This window comes from Bubalus kerabau, chromosome 9, assembly GCF_029407905.1.
Source record: "Bubalus kerabau isolate K-KA32 ecotype Philippines breed swamp buffalo chromosome 9, PCC_UOA_SB_1v2, whole genome shotgun sequence".
Classification (NCBI taxonomy): domain Eukaryota; kingdom Metazoa; phylum Chordata; class Mammalia; order Artiodactyla; family Bovidae; genus Bubalus; species Bubalus kerabau.
The window spans coordinates 82,672,037-82,689,336 of record NC_073632.1 but is presented as its reverse complement, the minus strand read 5'-3'; the positions used below and the strand labels follow the sequence as shown (position 1 = coordinate 82,689,336).

At 39.0% G+C, this 17,300-nt stretch overlaps 1 protein-coding gene across 2 annotated transcripts in view; it reads left to right on the top strand.

The window, feature by feature from the left end:
* Positions 1-17,300, top strand: part of MAP3K5 (mitogen-activated protein kinase kinase kinase 5) — a 227,165-nt gene that overhangs the window by 168,583 nt on the left and 41,282 nt on the right. For both annotated transcript variants that reach the window (XM_055535729.1, XM_055535728.1), the window contains exons 15-19: positions 3,278-3,411; positions 7,787-7,914; positions 8,925-9,061; positions 9,996-10,101; positions 15,696-15,853. In XM_055535729.1, the coding sequence (XP_055391704.1) occupies positions 3,278-3,411; positions 7,787-7,914; positions 8,925-9,061; positions 9,996-10,101; positions 15,696-15,853 (663 nt within the window). The remainder of the gene's footprint in view (positions 1-3,277; positions 3,412-7,786; positions 7,915-8,924; positions 9,062-9,995; positions 10,102-15,695; positions 15,854-17,300) is intronic.

Genomic DNA, 17,300 nt, shown 5'->3' with positions numbered 1-17,300 from the left:
ATGTTAAATGTACTTATTTTAGAGTGATACTTGTCAAATCAACCAGTACTCACTGATGGTGAATTATTTTGTTATATATTTTTAAATTTTTGATTATGAGCTTAATTTCACTGGTGGATCCTTTATAGCCTGTGTTAAGGGAGTCTTCCTTTTAAACGTTTTGCTTTGTTTCTGTTGTCACTCAGGAATTTTTCAGGCTCGATACAGATTATGGGTATTAATGACAACTGTCCATTTGAGCTCCAGACAGCAGAGTGTCAGCCAGTGGTTGAAAGTATTCAGAGGAGACTTTGTCTACTCAGAGCTTAATCTAAGACAGACAAAGTTTTCTTTTCATTTCTCAGTGCCGTGGGCTGACTTTTTTCTAATATACCCTTTCACCAAATTACAGTCCTTCAAGGACCCTGGTTTTGTGTATTCCATCTATTCACCTTCCCATAGGCACAGGATTTCATTTCCTATCCCAGTGAGCATTAAGACCAAAGTCTCAGATAAGGAATTGATGAACTGTAGCCCAGACACAGGAAATGGCAACCCACTCCAGTACTCCTGCCTAGAAAATCCCATGGACGGAGGAGCCTGGTGCAGGCTACTGTCCATGGGGTTGCAAAGAGTCGGACACAACTGAGCGATTTCACTTCACTTCACTTCAGCCCAGACACCAAAACCAGCCCACCACTTCTCTTGGTGAATAAAGTCTTACTGGAACACAGCCATGCCCATTTGCTTCTGTATTGACTGAGCTACTGACAATGGCAGGGTTGGGTTGCTGCCATAGAGATCGTATGGCTCACAAATCTGAAAATAATCAATATCTGGCCCTTTGCAGAAACTGTTTGCCAACCTCTGCCCTAGATTTATAAATCTAGAAGACTTCACCCCCAGCACTTGGGCTGCAAGGTCATCAGTTCTTGTGATTATCCCTGTAGTGTCCCTTTTGCTTGTAATTTCTAGTTCCTAGAAGTCTTCTTTACTTTTTTATAAGCCCAGCTAGGCATTTAATGGAGTAGAAAATGGTAACCCACTTCCATATTCTTGCCTGGAAAAATCCCATTGACAGAGGAGCTTGGTGGGCTCCTCTGGAGCATGGACGGTAGTCCATGGGGTAGCAAAGAGTTGGGCATGACTGAGCACACACACTAGACATTTAAAGTATGTCTATTTAATTTTGTCTAGGTTTTTTTGGTGGGAACATTTTCCTGTACATAGCCTACCATATTGCCAAAACCAGAAACTCTTCTACTCTCTTTGGATAGTGATATATTCTTCTTTTTGTATTTTCTTGACCATTTAACTTGATCATTTAAAAGTTTTCTGTTTTCTAATGCAATTCTTGAAAAATTTTATGTACATAATTCTAAATCTGTAGTTTTTGATGTGCAATGCTCTCCTTGTCATTCTTTTTGAACTACTTTGTAATTCCCATGATCATTTATTTTTTAATCCCTTGATAATTTTAATTGCAATGCTCAGTTTTCAAATATAGTTTTTGGCTGTCTTATTTTTAGTATCTTGTGGTCAAAGATCATGGTCTTTATCATAGCTGTTCTTTGAAATTTGTTGAAATATTCTTTGTGGCCTAGTATGTGACTAATTATTTTATATTTTTCATATATGCATGGAAGGAATTTGTAGCTATCTCTGTATCTACCATACCAAACTTGTTATTTGTGCCATTAGGGTCTCTATTTTGAATTTGTCTGCTAGATATATTGGTTTCTAAAAGGGTTCTATTTAGAACCTATTATGGTTTATATTGTATATTTTTCTTTGTAATTTTATCAGCTCTCTATATTTAAGGCTATGTTGTTAGTTTAGTGTCAAAATCCGTGATCATTATCTTATTTTGGATTATTTTGTGTGTTAATATTAAATTTGCTGATATACAAATGTTAGAAATCTGTTTTTTTTTTTTTAAATGGCTAACCCAACCCTTCTGTGAGTTGAACCTAGCTATGTGCTGCTAGTTTTATACTCTAGCAAAATACAGACAAAAGAAAGAGCTTGTTTTTATGGTCTCTCCTGTTGGTCTGTAGTTTTACACTGGGCTTCTACATAGACATGGCTTGATCATTTGATGACTAGGATTCCTGTAGTTTAAGTCCACAACAAAAGATGCCTTTGTGGATGACGCCTCCAGGTCTGAGATGTCTACCAAATGTCACATGTTGTTGTTGTGTAGCTGCTAAGTTGTTTCCCACTCCTTTGTGACCTATGGACTGCAGCCTGCCAGGCTCCTCTGTCCATGGGATTCTCCAGGCAAGAATACTGGAGTGGGTTGACATTTCCTTCTTCAGGGGATCTTTCTGACCCGGGGATTGAACCCGTGACTTCTGCTTGGCAGGCAGATTCTTTACCACTGAGCCACCTGGGAAGTTCTAAAGGTCACTATACCCCTTTCATTTATTTGATGCTATTTTCCGTATTTGACTGAGATGCTTGCCACTATGGGTTTAGGGCTGTAGATATTTCCTTTTTTGCATCAAAAGTGACGTTTTTCCTTCATTTTGAAGTTTTTCCTTTTTTAAAATTTAAAAAAAATTTTTAAATTTTACATTAAAAAACATTTTTTTTTAATTCTATTTTTTTAAGTCATGCCACGAGGCATGTGGGATCTTAGTTCCCAGACCAGAGATAGAACCCGTGGCCCCTGCAGTGGAAGCACAGGGTCCCAACTACCAGACTGCCAGAGAAGTCCCCATTTTTCATTTTTAAAATGTTTTGAGGCTTGGGGAATTGGGAACAGGGGTAAAGTACAAATAATCCTTGCTTAATACTGTCAGCTAATAAGACCTCAAAGTTTCTTCTTACTCAAAGCCATTGAGTGGTTTTCTTCTCCTGGCAGAGTGTGAAATGCTTTGATGGTACCAAAAGCTGAAAAACAAAAGAACAGTTAATTCAGTGTGATAGCTATTGAGAGACATTGATGCTAATCATACTCATCTTCAGAATCAGTGATAAACAGGATTCAGTGGGTAAAGAATCCAAGTGGGCTTTTGGAGAAGCACTTTTATGGATTTCAATACATAGTCCCTCTCTGCCGCCCCCACCCCCCACTGCCCGGTGTCTGTCACAGTTGGGAAAATAGGAACACACGATGCTCCGTGTTAAGTTTATTCTTTGGTTCTTGAAACTGTTCATTAGAACCTCATCTTATTGTTTTCCTTGTTAAAATCATTTGATAAAATAAGGAAAAATGCTCTTGGAAAAAGTTGATGTTTAAAATGTGGACTGCAGCTAATGTTTCCATCTTCTCTCCCCCTTTGTCCTTCTGTAGTATGACTATGAATACGATGAAAATGGTGACAGAGTCGTTTTAGGAAAAGGCACTTATGGGATAGTTTATGCAGGTCGAGATCTGAGCAACCAAGTCAGAATCGCCATTAAGGAAATCCCAGAGAGAGACAGCAGGTACAGTAATTGTGACTAATCAAAGCTGCTTTCTAAGGTATTTCAGTTGTTAATAGCATTTACAAAATATTTTGGTGATATTCTAATTAATGAAACCGTCTGAAATCTCTGTGGCTTTAATTAGCTCCCTCTGAGGTTTAGCTGCCGCATCACTCAGTGATTCAAGCCCAAGACTCTGTTGGGGAAGGATGGCATCTCCATGGTAACTAGGACTTTCAAAGAGTAGAAAAGGGAATGGCCCATGTGTGTTGGGCTCAGGTTATGTTTCATTGTGATTGGTTTATTATATACATACATGGGGAATAAGCACCAGCTAAAATGACTTGAACCAGAAGTTCCAGTTTCCGGTCAGGTGTGTTAAGGACATTGGAAGTCAGCACTCCATTCTAAACTGCAGGTGGAAAGCTGGACCAACTGAGAAATCGACTCTTCTTGAAGCCGTCAGAAAAGTGACGTCACAGGGCAAAAAGAGTTGGTGAAATGTCCCCCAACATTGGAGAGACAGTCATAGGGCAGTCCCATACTCACAAGTCTTTGATCCTCACAAAGACTATTAGAGAAATCCCTTCCTCAGAGACTGCACAGAGCTCTTTCTCGAGTTGAAATCACATCATGTCATTACTACTTAAAACCTGGCTGTGAGTTCTTACAACACAAAACCCAGGAACCTTAACACAGACACCTGCCTCCCTCTGTGGCCTCGCCTCCTCCTCTGCAGCCACGCTGACCTCTCTTTTTCCATCAGGGCCAGCAACACCACATATTGGCGGGATTGCCTCGTTGTCATCAATTAGGTCCCAAGTTCAGTTCCCAAGCCCTCAGAGATGCCTTCTCTGATTACCACAAGCACAGAAAGACACCCCTCTTTCCCCTGTAACCAGTGTCCTAGGCCTCAGTTCTCTTTCTGCCTTGCCATCCTTGGTCTCCATTCTTGGTACATGACTTTCTGACAGGTGGTCACTCTGCCTTATCTGCATTCCAGACAGGAAGAGGGAAAAGGAAAACGAACTTTCTCAGAAATGTCCAGCCTATTTTCACCTCTTGTTTCATTGGCCAAAAGTGACCACTCCTGACTATGAAGGAGGTTAGAAACTCAGTAGTTTTTAAGTTGGCTAGTTGTTTCTTCAAACAAAATCACAGAAAGAGGGAGAAACAGATATTAGGTAGGTAGACAGTAAATTCAGTTTTAGGTTTTCCATGGTATTTTTGCAATTTCTCCTTGGTTAACTCATGAGACATAAGTATGAATTCTTCTGGGATGGTGATAGAAACTATTCACTAGATACACAAGGGAATATATATATGTATGTGTGTGTGTTATATTAAAATTTTCATCAAATATTCCTATAGGTTCTTAAGTATTATATATTGATACATAGAGTGGATTTTTAAGCAATATAAAATTTAAAAGGATTGTCTTTAGCAATATCACCTTCCTCCCCACCACCAGATAAATGTAAGTAGTCACTTGGAAGAAAACCACTTTGAAAACTGTCTTTGTAGCTTAAGTTTATTCAGCTGCCACTGTGCATACACAGAGTACACCAACACCAGCGAAGATCCATTTGGCATAATGTGGTTTGTTTGAAAACACTTGCATGACAAGCCCTTCTCTTGAATAGCTGCTGTGGGGCATCTTTTTGTTACCTCTATGAGAAGATTAAGGTGAAGTCTATAATGTTATTGTGAGATACAACACAGAAAGCATTTCTACCTTTGTGACCTGGAGAGTTTCAAGGTGGCTTTTAAAAAGGTAGCAGTTACAAAGGATAATTGCTCAGATGGTAGGATGGGTGTGAATAATGCATAATCCAGCATACACTAAACACTACCATCTGTAGTGAAGGTCATAGCAACAAAAGCAGCTTCTTCTGTGGTTCCCTCACACTCTAAAAACACTTCGTTAGAGCATCAGAGTAGTCATAAGAGCAAGCTGCTGGATTCTAAGGACACTCTCGTAATTTGTCCCAACTAGTTGTACATCTTGAGTTGGCTTCCGCTAACATTCTACACATTTGTCAACTATTTTCCTAGGTCAGGTATTTCCACCCGGCTGTGTTTTAGAGGAACCTGGGGAACTTTTAAAAAATACTGATGCTCAGGCCATAACCCCCAAAATTCTAGGGTAGGTCATACACATTGATATTTTAAAAAATCCTTCCAGGAGATGCAAAATAGCCAGCCAAGGTTGGGAACTTCAGTGCTTTGGATGGTTGTAGTGGGAATTTGACTCAGGAGAGGTGCTTTGGAGACATGTATGATATATTAATTTTTCAAACCTAAGTGCATATTTAAGTATCTTTGAATGTCTGTACCATTTTTCTTTCTGTTGTCATAGATAATTGAGAAGAAATGGGATTTTCTTGTAATTCCCACAGACAAGTGTTGCTTATTGACCTGAACAAATTATAATTTCATGCTTATTCAGTGTGTGGTACTTACACTTTCACTTACATTTAGTGAGAATTGCTAGGTGTTACTAATCGTTTCCACACTGGAGAAGAGTCCTTATTCTCAGCTAGGATGAATTCTATTATTGTAACTTTTGAGCTATCCTTTGGTTACATAAGGAGAAGCGTGTGTTGTATATTTATTTCTTCACGATCTTATATTTAAACATTTATGATTGATATTTAATAGGCTGTCAGGGGGTCAGAGACTTTTAATTATTTGTCATAAACTGAGTGAGCCTCTTGCTTCAGATTATGCAGTCATCTTCATCTACCAAATCTGAAGAATTGGCCCAATATTGCCACTGATTTATCTCATGCATATCAAGAGCGATCTTATTAACTAGCATCAATAAAGCATTTTAAATTTCATAGAAAAAGTAACTTGTAAATGTCTTCATAGTTGAGAGTCATTACCTAAGGATCTCCTTGGTAACATTATATACTGGTATTTCTTGCGTTATCTCATTCTAGCAATAGTCAAAATGGTATTGTCCCTAACTGATATCTTGTTAAGGGGTTTAGTTTAATACAAGCCTTTAGCTCCTAGAACAATTCTGAAGAAAAGTAAAATGAGTAAGAGATCTAATATACAAGTCAATTTTTGGTTGTTGCTGGCAGCTTTCTGAGAAATGTTTCACAGGTTATAAAAGTTTGTTTAAATTAAATCAATTTGTGGTCCAGTGGTTAGGACTTGGCAGTTTCATTTCAGGGACCTGGGTTCAGCCTCTAATCAGGGAACTAAGATCCTGCAAGCTACGTGGCTAAGCCAATTAAATAAATTAAAATTTTAAATATATTTTAAAAATAATTAAATGAATTTGGGTTTTTGCAACCTACTGTTATTCAATATTAACTGATTCCAGTATTTGTTATGGTCATTCCAAGAAATCCATTCTGCTTATATGGATTTGCCTCTATAAAATTTGAGCATTTCTTGCATGTAGCACTGAAGCAAATTATGAGGCATCAGGCTTATATTTTATGTTATAGTGAGTGCTTTTCACACCTGTAGCTTCCATCATACAACAGAAAAAAAATTAGGAAATAGCTATGAGTCTCTGTTCATCATTGCTGGCACCCTACCACAGTTAAGTTATACAGTAATTATATTAACATAATATATGATAATATATTAATACTCAGGATTATTAAAAGTCTACAAACTTCATAGTACTTCAGAAAATCATCAAAAATGTTGTTCTGTCTGTTCCAGAAATATAAAATTCTTTCATCATAAAATTTAATAAAGCAATATGTACCAAGTACATGATTTTGAAGTCTGGTCTAAAGCTGGTCTTTCAGTATGGAGGCTCAGCTAGAAATGAGTAAAAAATAATTATGATAGAGTAGAACTGGATAGAATAGACTCAAGGAGACTTGGCATATACATGGTTTTATATTTTTTTTATTGAAGGGTTGTTGGACCTTTCAGTAAGTTCTGGAATAAATATTAAAATTATTTGCAATTTTGTCGTTCTGGGAAAGAATCTCCTGAAATAATAAACTCGTGAAGCTAATGGAATATGAATGTGACAGTGAGCTGTGTGGGTGATTTCAGTTCTCCTGGGTTCAGATCTTATTTCTGTTACTTACTAGCTTGGAAATCTTGGATAGGTTAGTTCTGTGAATCAATTTCCTTATCTGTAACATGGGCATCTTAGTAATACCTTCTCATGGAGTTGTTGTGAGAAATGAGCTAATATATACAAAGACCTAGACTAGTATCTGACACAGTTCCCCTCAAACCCTACCAAGACTCCAACTTCACAGAATTTATGTGATGAGAAATAAAGGCCTTAGATGGTCATATTTTATTTCGTATATAGGTGAATTCATTTAGCTGGAATTTCCCATTTGTATTGCTTAAATTTATACAAGAAGGTCTGACATAATTAGCTCACTGACATTTGCATGTCTTTCAGATACTCTCAGCCCCTGCATGAAGAAATAGCCTTGCATAAGCATCTGAAGCACAAAAATATTGTCCAGTATCTGGGCTCTTTCAGTGAAAATGGTTTCATTAAAATCTTCATGGAGCAGGTCCCAGGAGGTAAGAGGTGGTTTTCTTTCTTTAAAAAGTATAGGTTTCTACTATATATAAAATTAATAAGCTACAAGGATATATTGCACAACCCAGGGATTATAGCCAATGTTTGATCATAACTATAAATGGAAAATAACCTTTAAAAATTTCAGATGTTGTATACCTGAAACATATAATACTGTACCTCAACTATATCTCAATAAAAATAATAAATAAAGTTTAGGAAAACCTCAAAAAAAACCCCAACTTTTTAAAAAAGTATGTTTCTAGGGTCTTGAAGAGTAAAACTGAATGGAATTTACTAGTTTACAGGTCTTAATTTGTGTAAATGTAAATACAATTTTGACATATGCCATTACCTTACAGTTTAGTGAAAGTGAAAGCTGCTCAGTTGTGTCTGACTCTTTGTGATCCCGTGGACTATAGAGTCCATGGAATTCTCTAGGAGAGAATACTGGAATGGGTAGCCTTTCCCTTCTCCAGGGGATCATCCCAACCCAGGGATCAAACCCAAATGGATTCTTTACCAACCGAGTTATCAGGGAAGCCCCTAGAGTTTATTGGGAGATTAAGGTTTGCAAACTGAGTGGTCTTGTGTGTGTGTGTGCTAAGTTGCTTCCGTCGTGTCCGACTCTGCCACTCTATGGACTATATAGCCTGCCAGGCTCCTCTGTCCATGGGATTCTCTAGGCAAGAATACTGCCATCAGTTGCCATTCCCTTCTCCAGGGGATCTTCCCAACCCAGGGATCAAACCTGCATCTCCTGCACTGCAGTCAGATTCTTTACCCACTGAGCCACCTGGGAAGCCCCAAGTAGCCTTTTCGACTGTATTTGATAAAGACCATCAACAGAGCAGGGACTTGCCTATTTATATTTGAACCCAAGTACTGTGTCTAGTATAATACCTGGGCCACTGTTAATAACCAATAAATGTTAGCTTAATGTTGTAATACTAACATGCTTTAAAGAATTCATTCAAATAAGATTTTATCCACTGTTTCTCCCTCCTTACAGGAAGTCTTTCTGCTCTCCTTCGTTCCAAATGGGGCCCACTGAAAGACAATGAGCAAACAATCGGCTTTTATACAAAGCAAATACTGGAAGGATTAAAATACCTCCATGATAATCAGATAGTTCACCGGGATATAAAGGTAGGTTGCAGTAGGATTCATTCTTGTAAGGTCTTTGATGGGTAATTGTTTTATTTGCAAAAATTGTTTTCTTATGAGAACGAATTTGGAATGATAAATAAATCCTAGAAACAGCACATATACATCATTCTGCCCTGAGTCAGGTATTGATTGATAGTCATGTCTTACCGCGTTTACTCAAAGAATAAACTCCTTAACCATGTTCAGCCAACAAAGATTGAGTTTCTACTTCATGGCTGGCACTGTTTGAGGTGCTCCATGGGGCTAGAAGCTCAACAGAGCAAAGTTAACAAGGATATGGTCCCTGCTCCCAAGAGGCTTGTAGGCTGGTTAATCTTTGTATCCTTGCCCGTAATAGCTACTCAATAAATACTTGTTCAATTAATGGATGAATAGTTAGAAGGAAAAAAATAAAATCCCTACTTCTCACACATATCATATACTTCTGGGTTGATCTAAAATTCAATCTGTGAAATTCTCCTTAAAAAGGGAAAATTTAGAACTAATAAATTTATAATGAAATTGGACTATTGAAAGTAAGTTAATATTACTATCCTAAAACTAACACGAATGTCCATTTATTTGTGCTGCCCCTAAATATTCCAGGAAAAGAAGTAAAACAGCATAGAATAAGTCAAGTACTAGGAAGGTATAAATATGATAATTTAACTAATCATACTCATTATCAAACACAAATAGCCCCTACTATCTATAAACCTCGTTTCACCGTGTGACCTGAATAGCAGATTGTGAACTGATAGCATGTAAACAAAAATGGTGTCAATAATTCACTACTGATGTTACTGTTAAGGAAGAATATAGAAATAGTATCCTTTATGCTGTAAGGACACCTTTTCTTATTAGACTTTCAAGCCAGTAACAAACAGTATTGGGAGAAAGATAGCATTTCTGATTGAAGTTCTTTCTTCTCTAGGGTGACAATGTGTTGATTAATACCTATAGCGGTGTTCTCAAGATTTCTGATTTTGGAACATCAAAGAGGCTTGCTGGCATAAATCCATGTACTGAAACTTTTACTGGTATGTTTTTGCAGTGATGATACAGATCTTATGTAATTAAAGAAATAATTGCTGTGTTTGAGTATGATGTGAGAGAGGAATTTAGTCTGGGTTCTTACCAACATTCATGTTGATATCTTTTGATACTCACTGAAAATTGCTATACAGAATTTCATCTGACCATTTCTTACCTTGTATTTATGTAACTCAGTTTCCTGCTTAATACTGCTGAAGATATATATTTTTTTAACTCTCAATTTGTTATTTGTTTTTCTTTTCATGTCATTCCTTCTCTCCTGGTTGGTCTACAACCACTATAATCCTGACATTTCTTTTTTTAACATTTCTTTAGCCCAGCCTCTCAGTGATTCTTACTCATACTTTAATCACTTCCCATTTGGACTATGAGTTCTTTCTTTCCTAATCTGTTTACTGCCTGTGGTCTATTCCCCTACTCACAACCTAAATAACTAAGATTTCAATTCAAAAAAAGGAAGTGACTCACTAACTCAGAAGTAGGGTGGAGAGAAAGCTTTGCTGAGAAATTAGGCATTGCAGCTACTAAGCTCCCTCCTTTCAAAAATCCTGAGAGGGTGGAAACAAAGTGACTTCCAAAAAGGTAACAGTAGCCAAGAGGAAGCCAAGGCTCAGAGAGATTAATGACTGCCCAACAGTTACAGAGAGGACATCTGCAAGTCCAGCCCTGCTCTCCCCTCCAAGTTTTCATCATTCCATTCTGCTGATTCTCATGAAGTGTTGCTGCTGCTGCTGCTAAGTCACTTCAGTCGTGTCCGACTCTGTGTGACCCCATAGACGGAAGCCCACCAGGCTCCCCTGTCCCTGGGATTCTACAGGCAAGAACACTGGAGTAGGTTGCCATTTCCTTCTCCAATGCATGAAAGTGAAAAGTGAAAGTGAAGTCGCTCAGTCATGTCTGACTTTTAGTGACCCCACGGACTACAGCCTACCAGGCTCCTCCATCCATGGGATTTCCAGGCAAGAGTACTGGAGTGGGGTGCCATTGCCTTCTCCTCATGAAGTGTTAAATTCCTGTTATTGTGCCTTCCCTGGTGGTCCCTGGTGGTAAAGAATCCGCCTGCAATGCAGGAGCTGCATTAGACGTGGGTTCAAACCCTGGGCCAGGAAGATCCCCTGGAGGAGAACATGGCCACCCACTCCAATATTCTTGCTGGAGAATCATATGGACAGAGAAGCCTGGCAGGTTGCGGTCCATGTGGTCACATGCATGCTGGCGGTCCAGCAGGTAAGACTCAGTGCTCTCACTGCCTGGGCTCGGGTTCAGTCTCTGGTCAGGGAACTAAAATCCCACAAGTCTTGCAGTGCAGCAGAATATAATAACAGTAAAAATTAAATTCTTATTATCATCAGAGAGAGATTTAGAAAAAAAAAAGATATTGTAATGGATAATCTTTGGTTTAATATAAAACAGATTGTCCAAATGCCCTCATTCTGAATTCTGTGACGTAATGGCAGTACTTCCATTTTGCAGATGAAGAAATTGAGAGAGAGAGAAGGGACGTCACAGCTGAAAGTCACAAGAGTTTATAAGTGATAGAACTCAGATTTTTAATCCACCCTTTGCGCTTTGCTTTGAGCTTCTTGCTCCAGTCCATCTTTCTCTCCACCTTGCTGAAGTGTCTCTTGTGGAAGCCAGGAAGGGGGAAAGGCAGAGAAAGAGAAAGTCTGAAGTCTCAGAACATTCAATCAGCAATGCCTCTGATCCAGTTCCTACTCTCATGGCAGTGGGTATTTCGGGACACAATCAAACCCATTTAGAATGCATTTTTTAAACAAAATGAATTCCAGCCCTTCTAGTAACTTTAAATATATTTACATTTCTTTTCCTCATATTCCCTCCATTTGGCAAGAGACCCTTTAAATACTGCCAAGTCTCAGTAACTTCTGCAAGGAAAATCCTGACTTTCAGACATTTGATTTGGGGAAGATGTTAATTTAATATCTGCCGCTTATCTTAAACATTTTCTTCAATCCCCAGAGAAGTTGTAGTACAGCAGTCCTCCAGGAGCCCTTTGCTTGAACTTCTTGCACTGGCCTCATGTGGTGTGCCACGTGTGACACACGTGTGGATCGGTCGCCGGCACTGATCACGAGGGCCTGGGGTGCGCGGGCCTCCCAGGGCTAACTCAGCGCGGGTGAAGTCACAGGTGTAGGCAGCCTCTGATGAACTGAGTCAAAAGACAGTGGCCTGTGTGACTTCTTCGTGATTCGATGAGAAGGAAGGCAGCCACAACTATTCTTTATGGAGCACTTTCTGCACCCAGACTGTGTTAAGTGCTTTACATGTTATTGCATCGAAATTGCTATGTCAAGCCTAATCCTTACGTATCATTATCCCAGTTTATGGTGAGAAAATTAAGGTTCAAAGAGGTTAAATAGTTTGCCTGAGGTCACAAAGCTTGTAAGTCAAAGAGCTGCAATTCAACTAGACTTAACACGCCAAATGGAATGAATTATCTTTTCCCCAAACCTGTTCCGCCCACACTCTTCCCTGTCTCGGTTGACCACTCCAACCTTAGAGTTATCCACTGCGCCTCTCTTTTCTCACCCTTCAGCTCAGTCAGCCAAGGAAACCCATCAACTCTGTCTTCAAAACATGTCCAAATCTGGACCACTTCCTCTGCGCCTCCCTGGCTCCCACCCTCGCCTCTCACACGCATGGTCTCAGTAGCCTTTTCTCCTGCTTCCACTACTGTCTCGCCTCAACTCTACAGCCGGAGCAATCCTGTATAGACATAAATGGAGCCCTATCACTCAGAGACTTCGATGGCTTTCTGTTTTTGGAGTCAACAAACACCACAGTCCTTACAATGATGGACAAGGCTCAGACCTTCTCAGAGTCTGTTACCTTTTAGGCCCACTTCCTACCCTTCCCACCTTGCACAGGCCTTCCTGCACTTCCTTCGTTCCATCAGGCAGGATCCTGCGGCAGGACATTTGCGTACCCTTTTCCTTCTATGGCACTCTTCTCCCAGCTATCTGCATGGCGAAGTCCCTCATGTCCTTCAAGTCTTAACTCACAGATCATGCCAGTGAGGCCAGCGATTGCCCTATTTACATGGCAGCCCTCCCCGGACACTGCTGATCCCCTTCTCCTGCTTTTTTCTAATTTTATCATAACACATCACTTTCTAACATACTCTGTAATTTACTTCTGTATGTTACTATAGTTTGCTGTCTGTCTTCCACTGTGAAAATGTCAGCTGCACAAGCCCTGGGATTTCTGTCTGTCTTGGCCACTCCTGCATTCTAAGTGCCTGGCCCATAGAACTGTGCTGTGCTCAGTTGCTCAGTCTTTTCCAACTCTTTGGGACCCCATGGACTGTAGCCTGCTAGGCTCCTCTGTCCATGGAATTTTCTAGTCAAGAATACCTGAGTGGGTTGCCATTTCCTTGTCCAGGGGCTCTTCCCAATCCAGGGATCAAACCTGTGTCTCCTGCACTGGCAGGTGGATTCTCTACCACTGAGCCACCTGGGAAGCCCTTCTGGCAGTGTTAACCCACGAAATGCAGGAGTGAATGTAAGGTGACATCAGGGGTTAAGCTTTTAGCTACAGTCTTGTGACTTCCCCAGGTGGTTGTAGTGGTAAAGATATTCTAAAATAAGTGATTTTAAAGTAATTTGTTTATTCTAATGAAGATATTTGAGGTATGGGTTTTAGACTTAATATTCTCACTGTTCTCCTTGGACTAATGTTCAGACTGGTTTGATCTTCACTATCCAGCTCTGTAAATCTCTTTGTATAAAATACGGTGTCATGTGCTTATGGAGTAAATAGAGCAGATTTGAACACATGATTAAACCTGCTTTTTTGGTACCTGATCTATGGGGGATAATTAAACACAATAGTCAAATATCACTCTTTGAAATATTATCTAATGAATCAGAACAGTAATTTACTGTAAAGATATTACTTAAATTATTCAATTTTTAAAATTCACTATATTTTTGGTCAGTTGTCATTCCTGCTGAGATATTAGTACAACTTAAATTCTTCCGTTAAATATATTTTAGGTCCACAGATAATAAGAGTGGTAGGCTTCAGCTCATATTTTCTCAGTGATCACTTAATTTTGTTTACATTGTAAAAAATGAGCACTTTAGGGGGAACTATCAATGAAGAGAAATTGTAACAGTTTTCTACTACAAGTAATACTTTGAGGAGCATGGTTACCTTATCCTTCACCAGGTGAAATGCTTTCTTTCAAAAATATGACTGATGTAAGCTGAGGACAGACAGGTGAAGTTGTATGTGATTGTGAGCATGAGCTACTATCATGTAATGATGAGATCTCAAAAATAAACCTGGCAAGATGACAAAACTTGACAAAAATAATACACTTTCACTTTTAAAAAAAACATTCCAGCCAGTTTCTAGCCTTTGACCATGGGTTTTATAGGAACTGTTTAGAGGAAATTTGTGCAGTAGTTTTCAGGCACAGAGCATTCAAAGAAGGTGTTCCTTGTATTTATCAAAATGTCTCTTATTGGTTATGAATAAGAAAATGCTCAAGTGGCTCTTTTGGCAAATGCTTCAGTATTTGAAGTAATTTATTATGGCATCTTGGATCCTGTTTGCTGATTACAAACATTTATATCAGAAGCTGGGGATATGGCAATTACCTGTTCCTATTTGTACTCCTGACTAATTAGTGGATTTGGAGAAATCACTCCAAACTAGATATATAAACTTGGCCTCTAGTTGTAACCAATAAGACAATTGCAAGTTCGTGTCCACTTGGGAAGTACGAGACCAGAACTAAAACCAGGGGTTCTTGGCCCCCGTGTAGTGCTCTTTGCATCGTACCACACTTTTCGACTGCTTGATTCCATGAAGCCTTTTAAATTTCCTCTCTTTTTCATTCTATTCTTCTTCACTCCAGTGATTTGTTTATACTGATGGCTCATGACCTGACTTTAACCCATTAAATCTGTTATTCTCTGGACCACAGGCTCACAGCAGAAGCCATGTATGATAGATTTACAGAGTAAAGTACACCCAAAATTATTTACATTATTTTAAACAATGGCTTTCAGAAATTTTCATGTTTTCATGTTTAAGAAATAAACATGTTTATTTCTTAAACATGAAAACAGAAGAACTGAGCATTCAATCAGGAATTGAGAAATAACAGACTAAGGAAATGGATGAATGACCCAGATTTCTCCTGCAAAAGATTGGAAGTATGCATAAAGGGAATCTCTGTGTATTTGAAAAACTGATTGCAGAAAATGTGTGTTGAGTGTTTTCTGTTATTCTCAAATGACTATTAGAAGTTTCGAAGAGTTCCCAATGAAATGATGCCTCAATTACACTCTCTGTCTAGGAAATGAGGAAGTATCTATTCGTAAACAGATAATATTAGTAAGATATGTTTATATCACTAGTGAAATCCATTACGACAACCGCTATTTCCCCTTTTTTTTAGCAGTAGAGAAAACTGGAACTTAAAGAAGATGAGATACTAAGACCTGAATCATACTTTTAAGTTCTTATTTATGTAAATAACTTGAAACTGTTGTTAGTGCCTCTGTTTTCTCTTTTTAAACTCTAACTGTTTTTGAATTCTATCCAGGTACCCTCCAGTATATGGCACCAGAAATAATAGATAAAGGACCAAGAGGCTATGGAAAGGCAGCAGACATTTGGTCTCTGGGCTGCACAATCATTGAAATGGCCACTGGAAAACCACCCTTTTATGAACTGGGGGAACCACAAGCAGCTATGTTCAAGGTCATATTTCATATCTTAAATGTCCTAAAAATCAGTGGTTGAAGCTCTTTGCGGCTCTTGGAGTTCCATGTGTGTATGTCATATTTTTTTAAGCAAAAGGAAAGGAGCCTGAGCTAGCACAATCTAAGATCTAAAGTTCAAGTTTCACTCCCCTCGGTCAGCTTCACATGGAGGGTCTCTCTCAACATTAGTTTTCTCAGCTACCAAGTGAGACTCGGTGTAATGCCCTTTGACCACCTTTTCATGATGCAGTATAATTAACATGCCACTCCACAGAAGATGATTTAAGCCCTTTGGAAAACACAGTCTGAAAAATCTTCCACTGAGGGACATATAAAAACATTTTTTATCCATTTAGGTATTAAAGACATGTTTTGCTTTTCTCCTCTATCATTCTAGTTTGAAGTTTCCGTAGATAAAAGGGTATAGTTGTTTTAAGTACATCAACCTTATTCTCATCTATCTACTCTTCCAGCCTGTTATTTTGCCCATTAGTAACTCTTCTGGGGCTGAGAAAGCAGCTGCAGCTCTCAAAATAGGGAGCATGTGAAATGGAAATAGACCTGAGAGAGCCTGGGGGCCACAGCTTCAGCATCCGGGGCCTCGACAGTGACCTGCCCCTGAATCCCTGCAGTCCTCACCTGCCACTCCACTGAGCCAGAGGAATATTAAACTGAACCCCTGTCTCCCAGGAAATGAAGCTCACATCTCTGCTATTCTCTGAGGCATCAGACTTTTGATTGTAATTTGTTATTCCTTTCCCTGCCACTGACCATGTTTCTAGCACTCACCCCATTTGTGATTACCCCCTCTTACGAGGGACCATTTGTCATGTCCCTTCTATGTTTGTACCAAACTTGGTTTACCTGAAGCTTGGAGACAAGCTGATGGGCTGCTGCTGATACAGAAATGAGTAGTGTAACCACACCTGAAAAAAACAATGAGCTGCTCAGAGATCTGCCTTTCTGGGCATGAATGGATGTCTTTCTCTTCTTGGCCAGTCTTTCAAGTTCTCACCAATCTCTGGGACTTCACTCTGAAATGTTCCTCTGTTACCCATCAGTGCAGGGATTATTAAGCAACATGCTTTAGAGGAAATAGCATGCTCTGGCACTGATTTGCAACATTTTAATCCAGGCTCCAACACAGTCAAGCTATTTACTGGCTTTGAGTAAATCGCTTAACCTTCTTGTGCATCGGTTTCCTCATCTATAAAATGAGTATAAAAATAGTACCTATCTAATGAAAGTTTTTGAGGAGTGGATGAGATAATATGTGAAAAGCACTTAAAACAATGTCTGATACATAGTAAAGGCTTTATAATTAGTACAAATGTATCTTATCTATATAATAAATTAATATAAGCTATTTGATAACAAAAGATTTCCTTAGGAAATTTTCTCTGTACTAAATACATGAAACATTGCTGAAAGAAATTAGAATGACA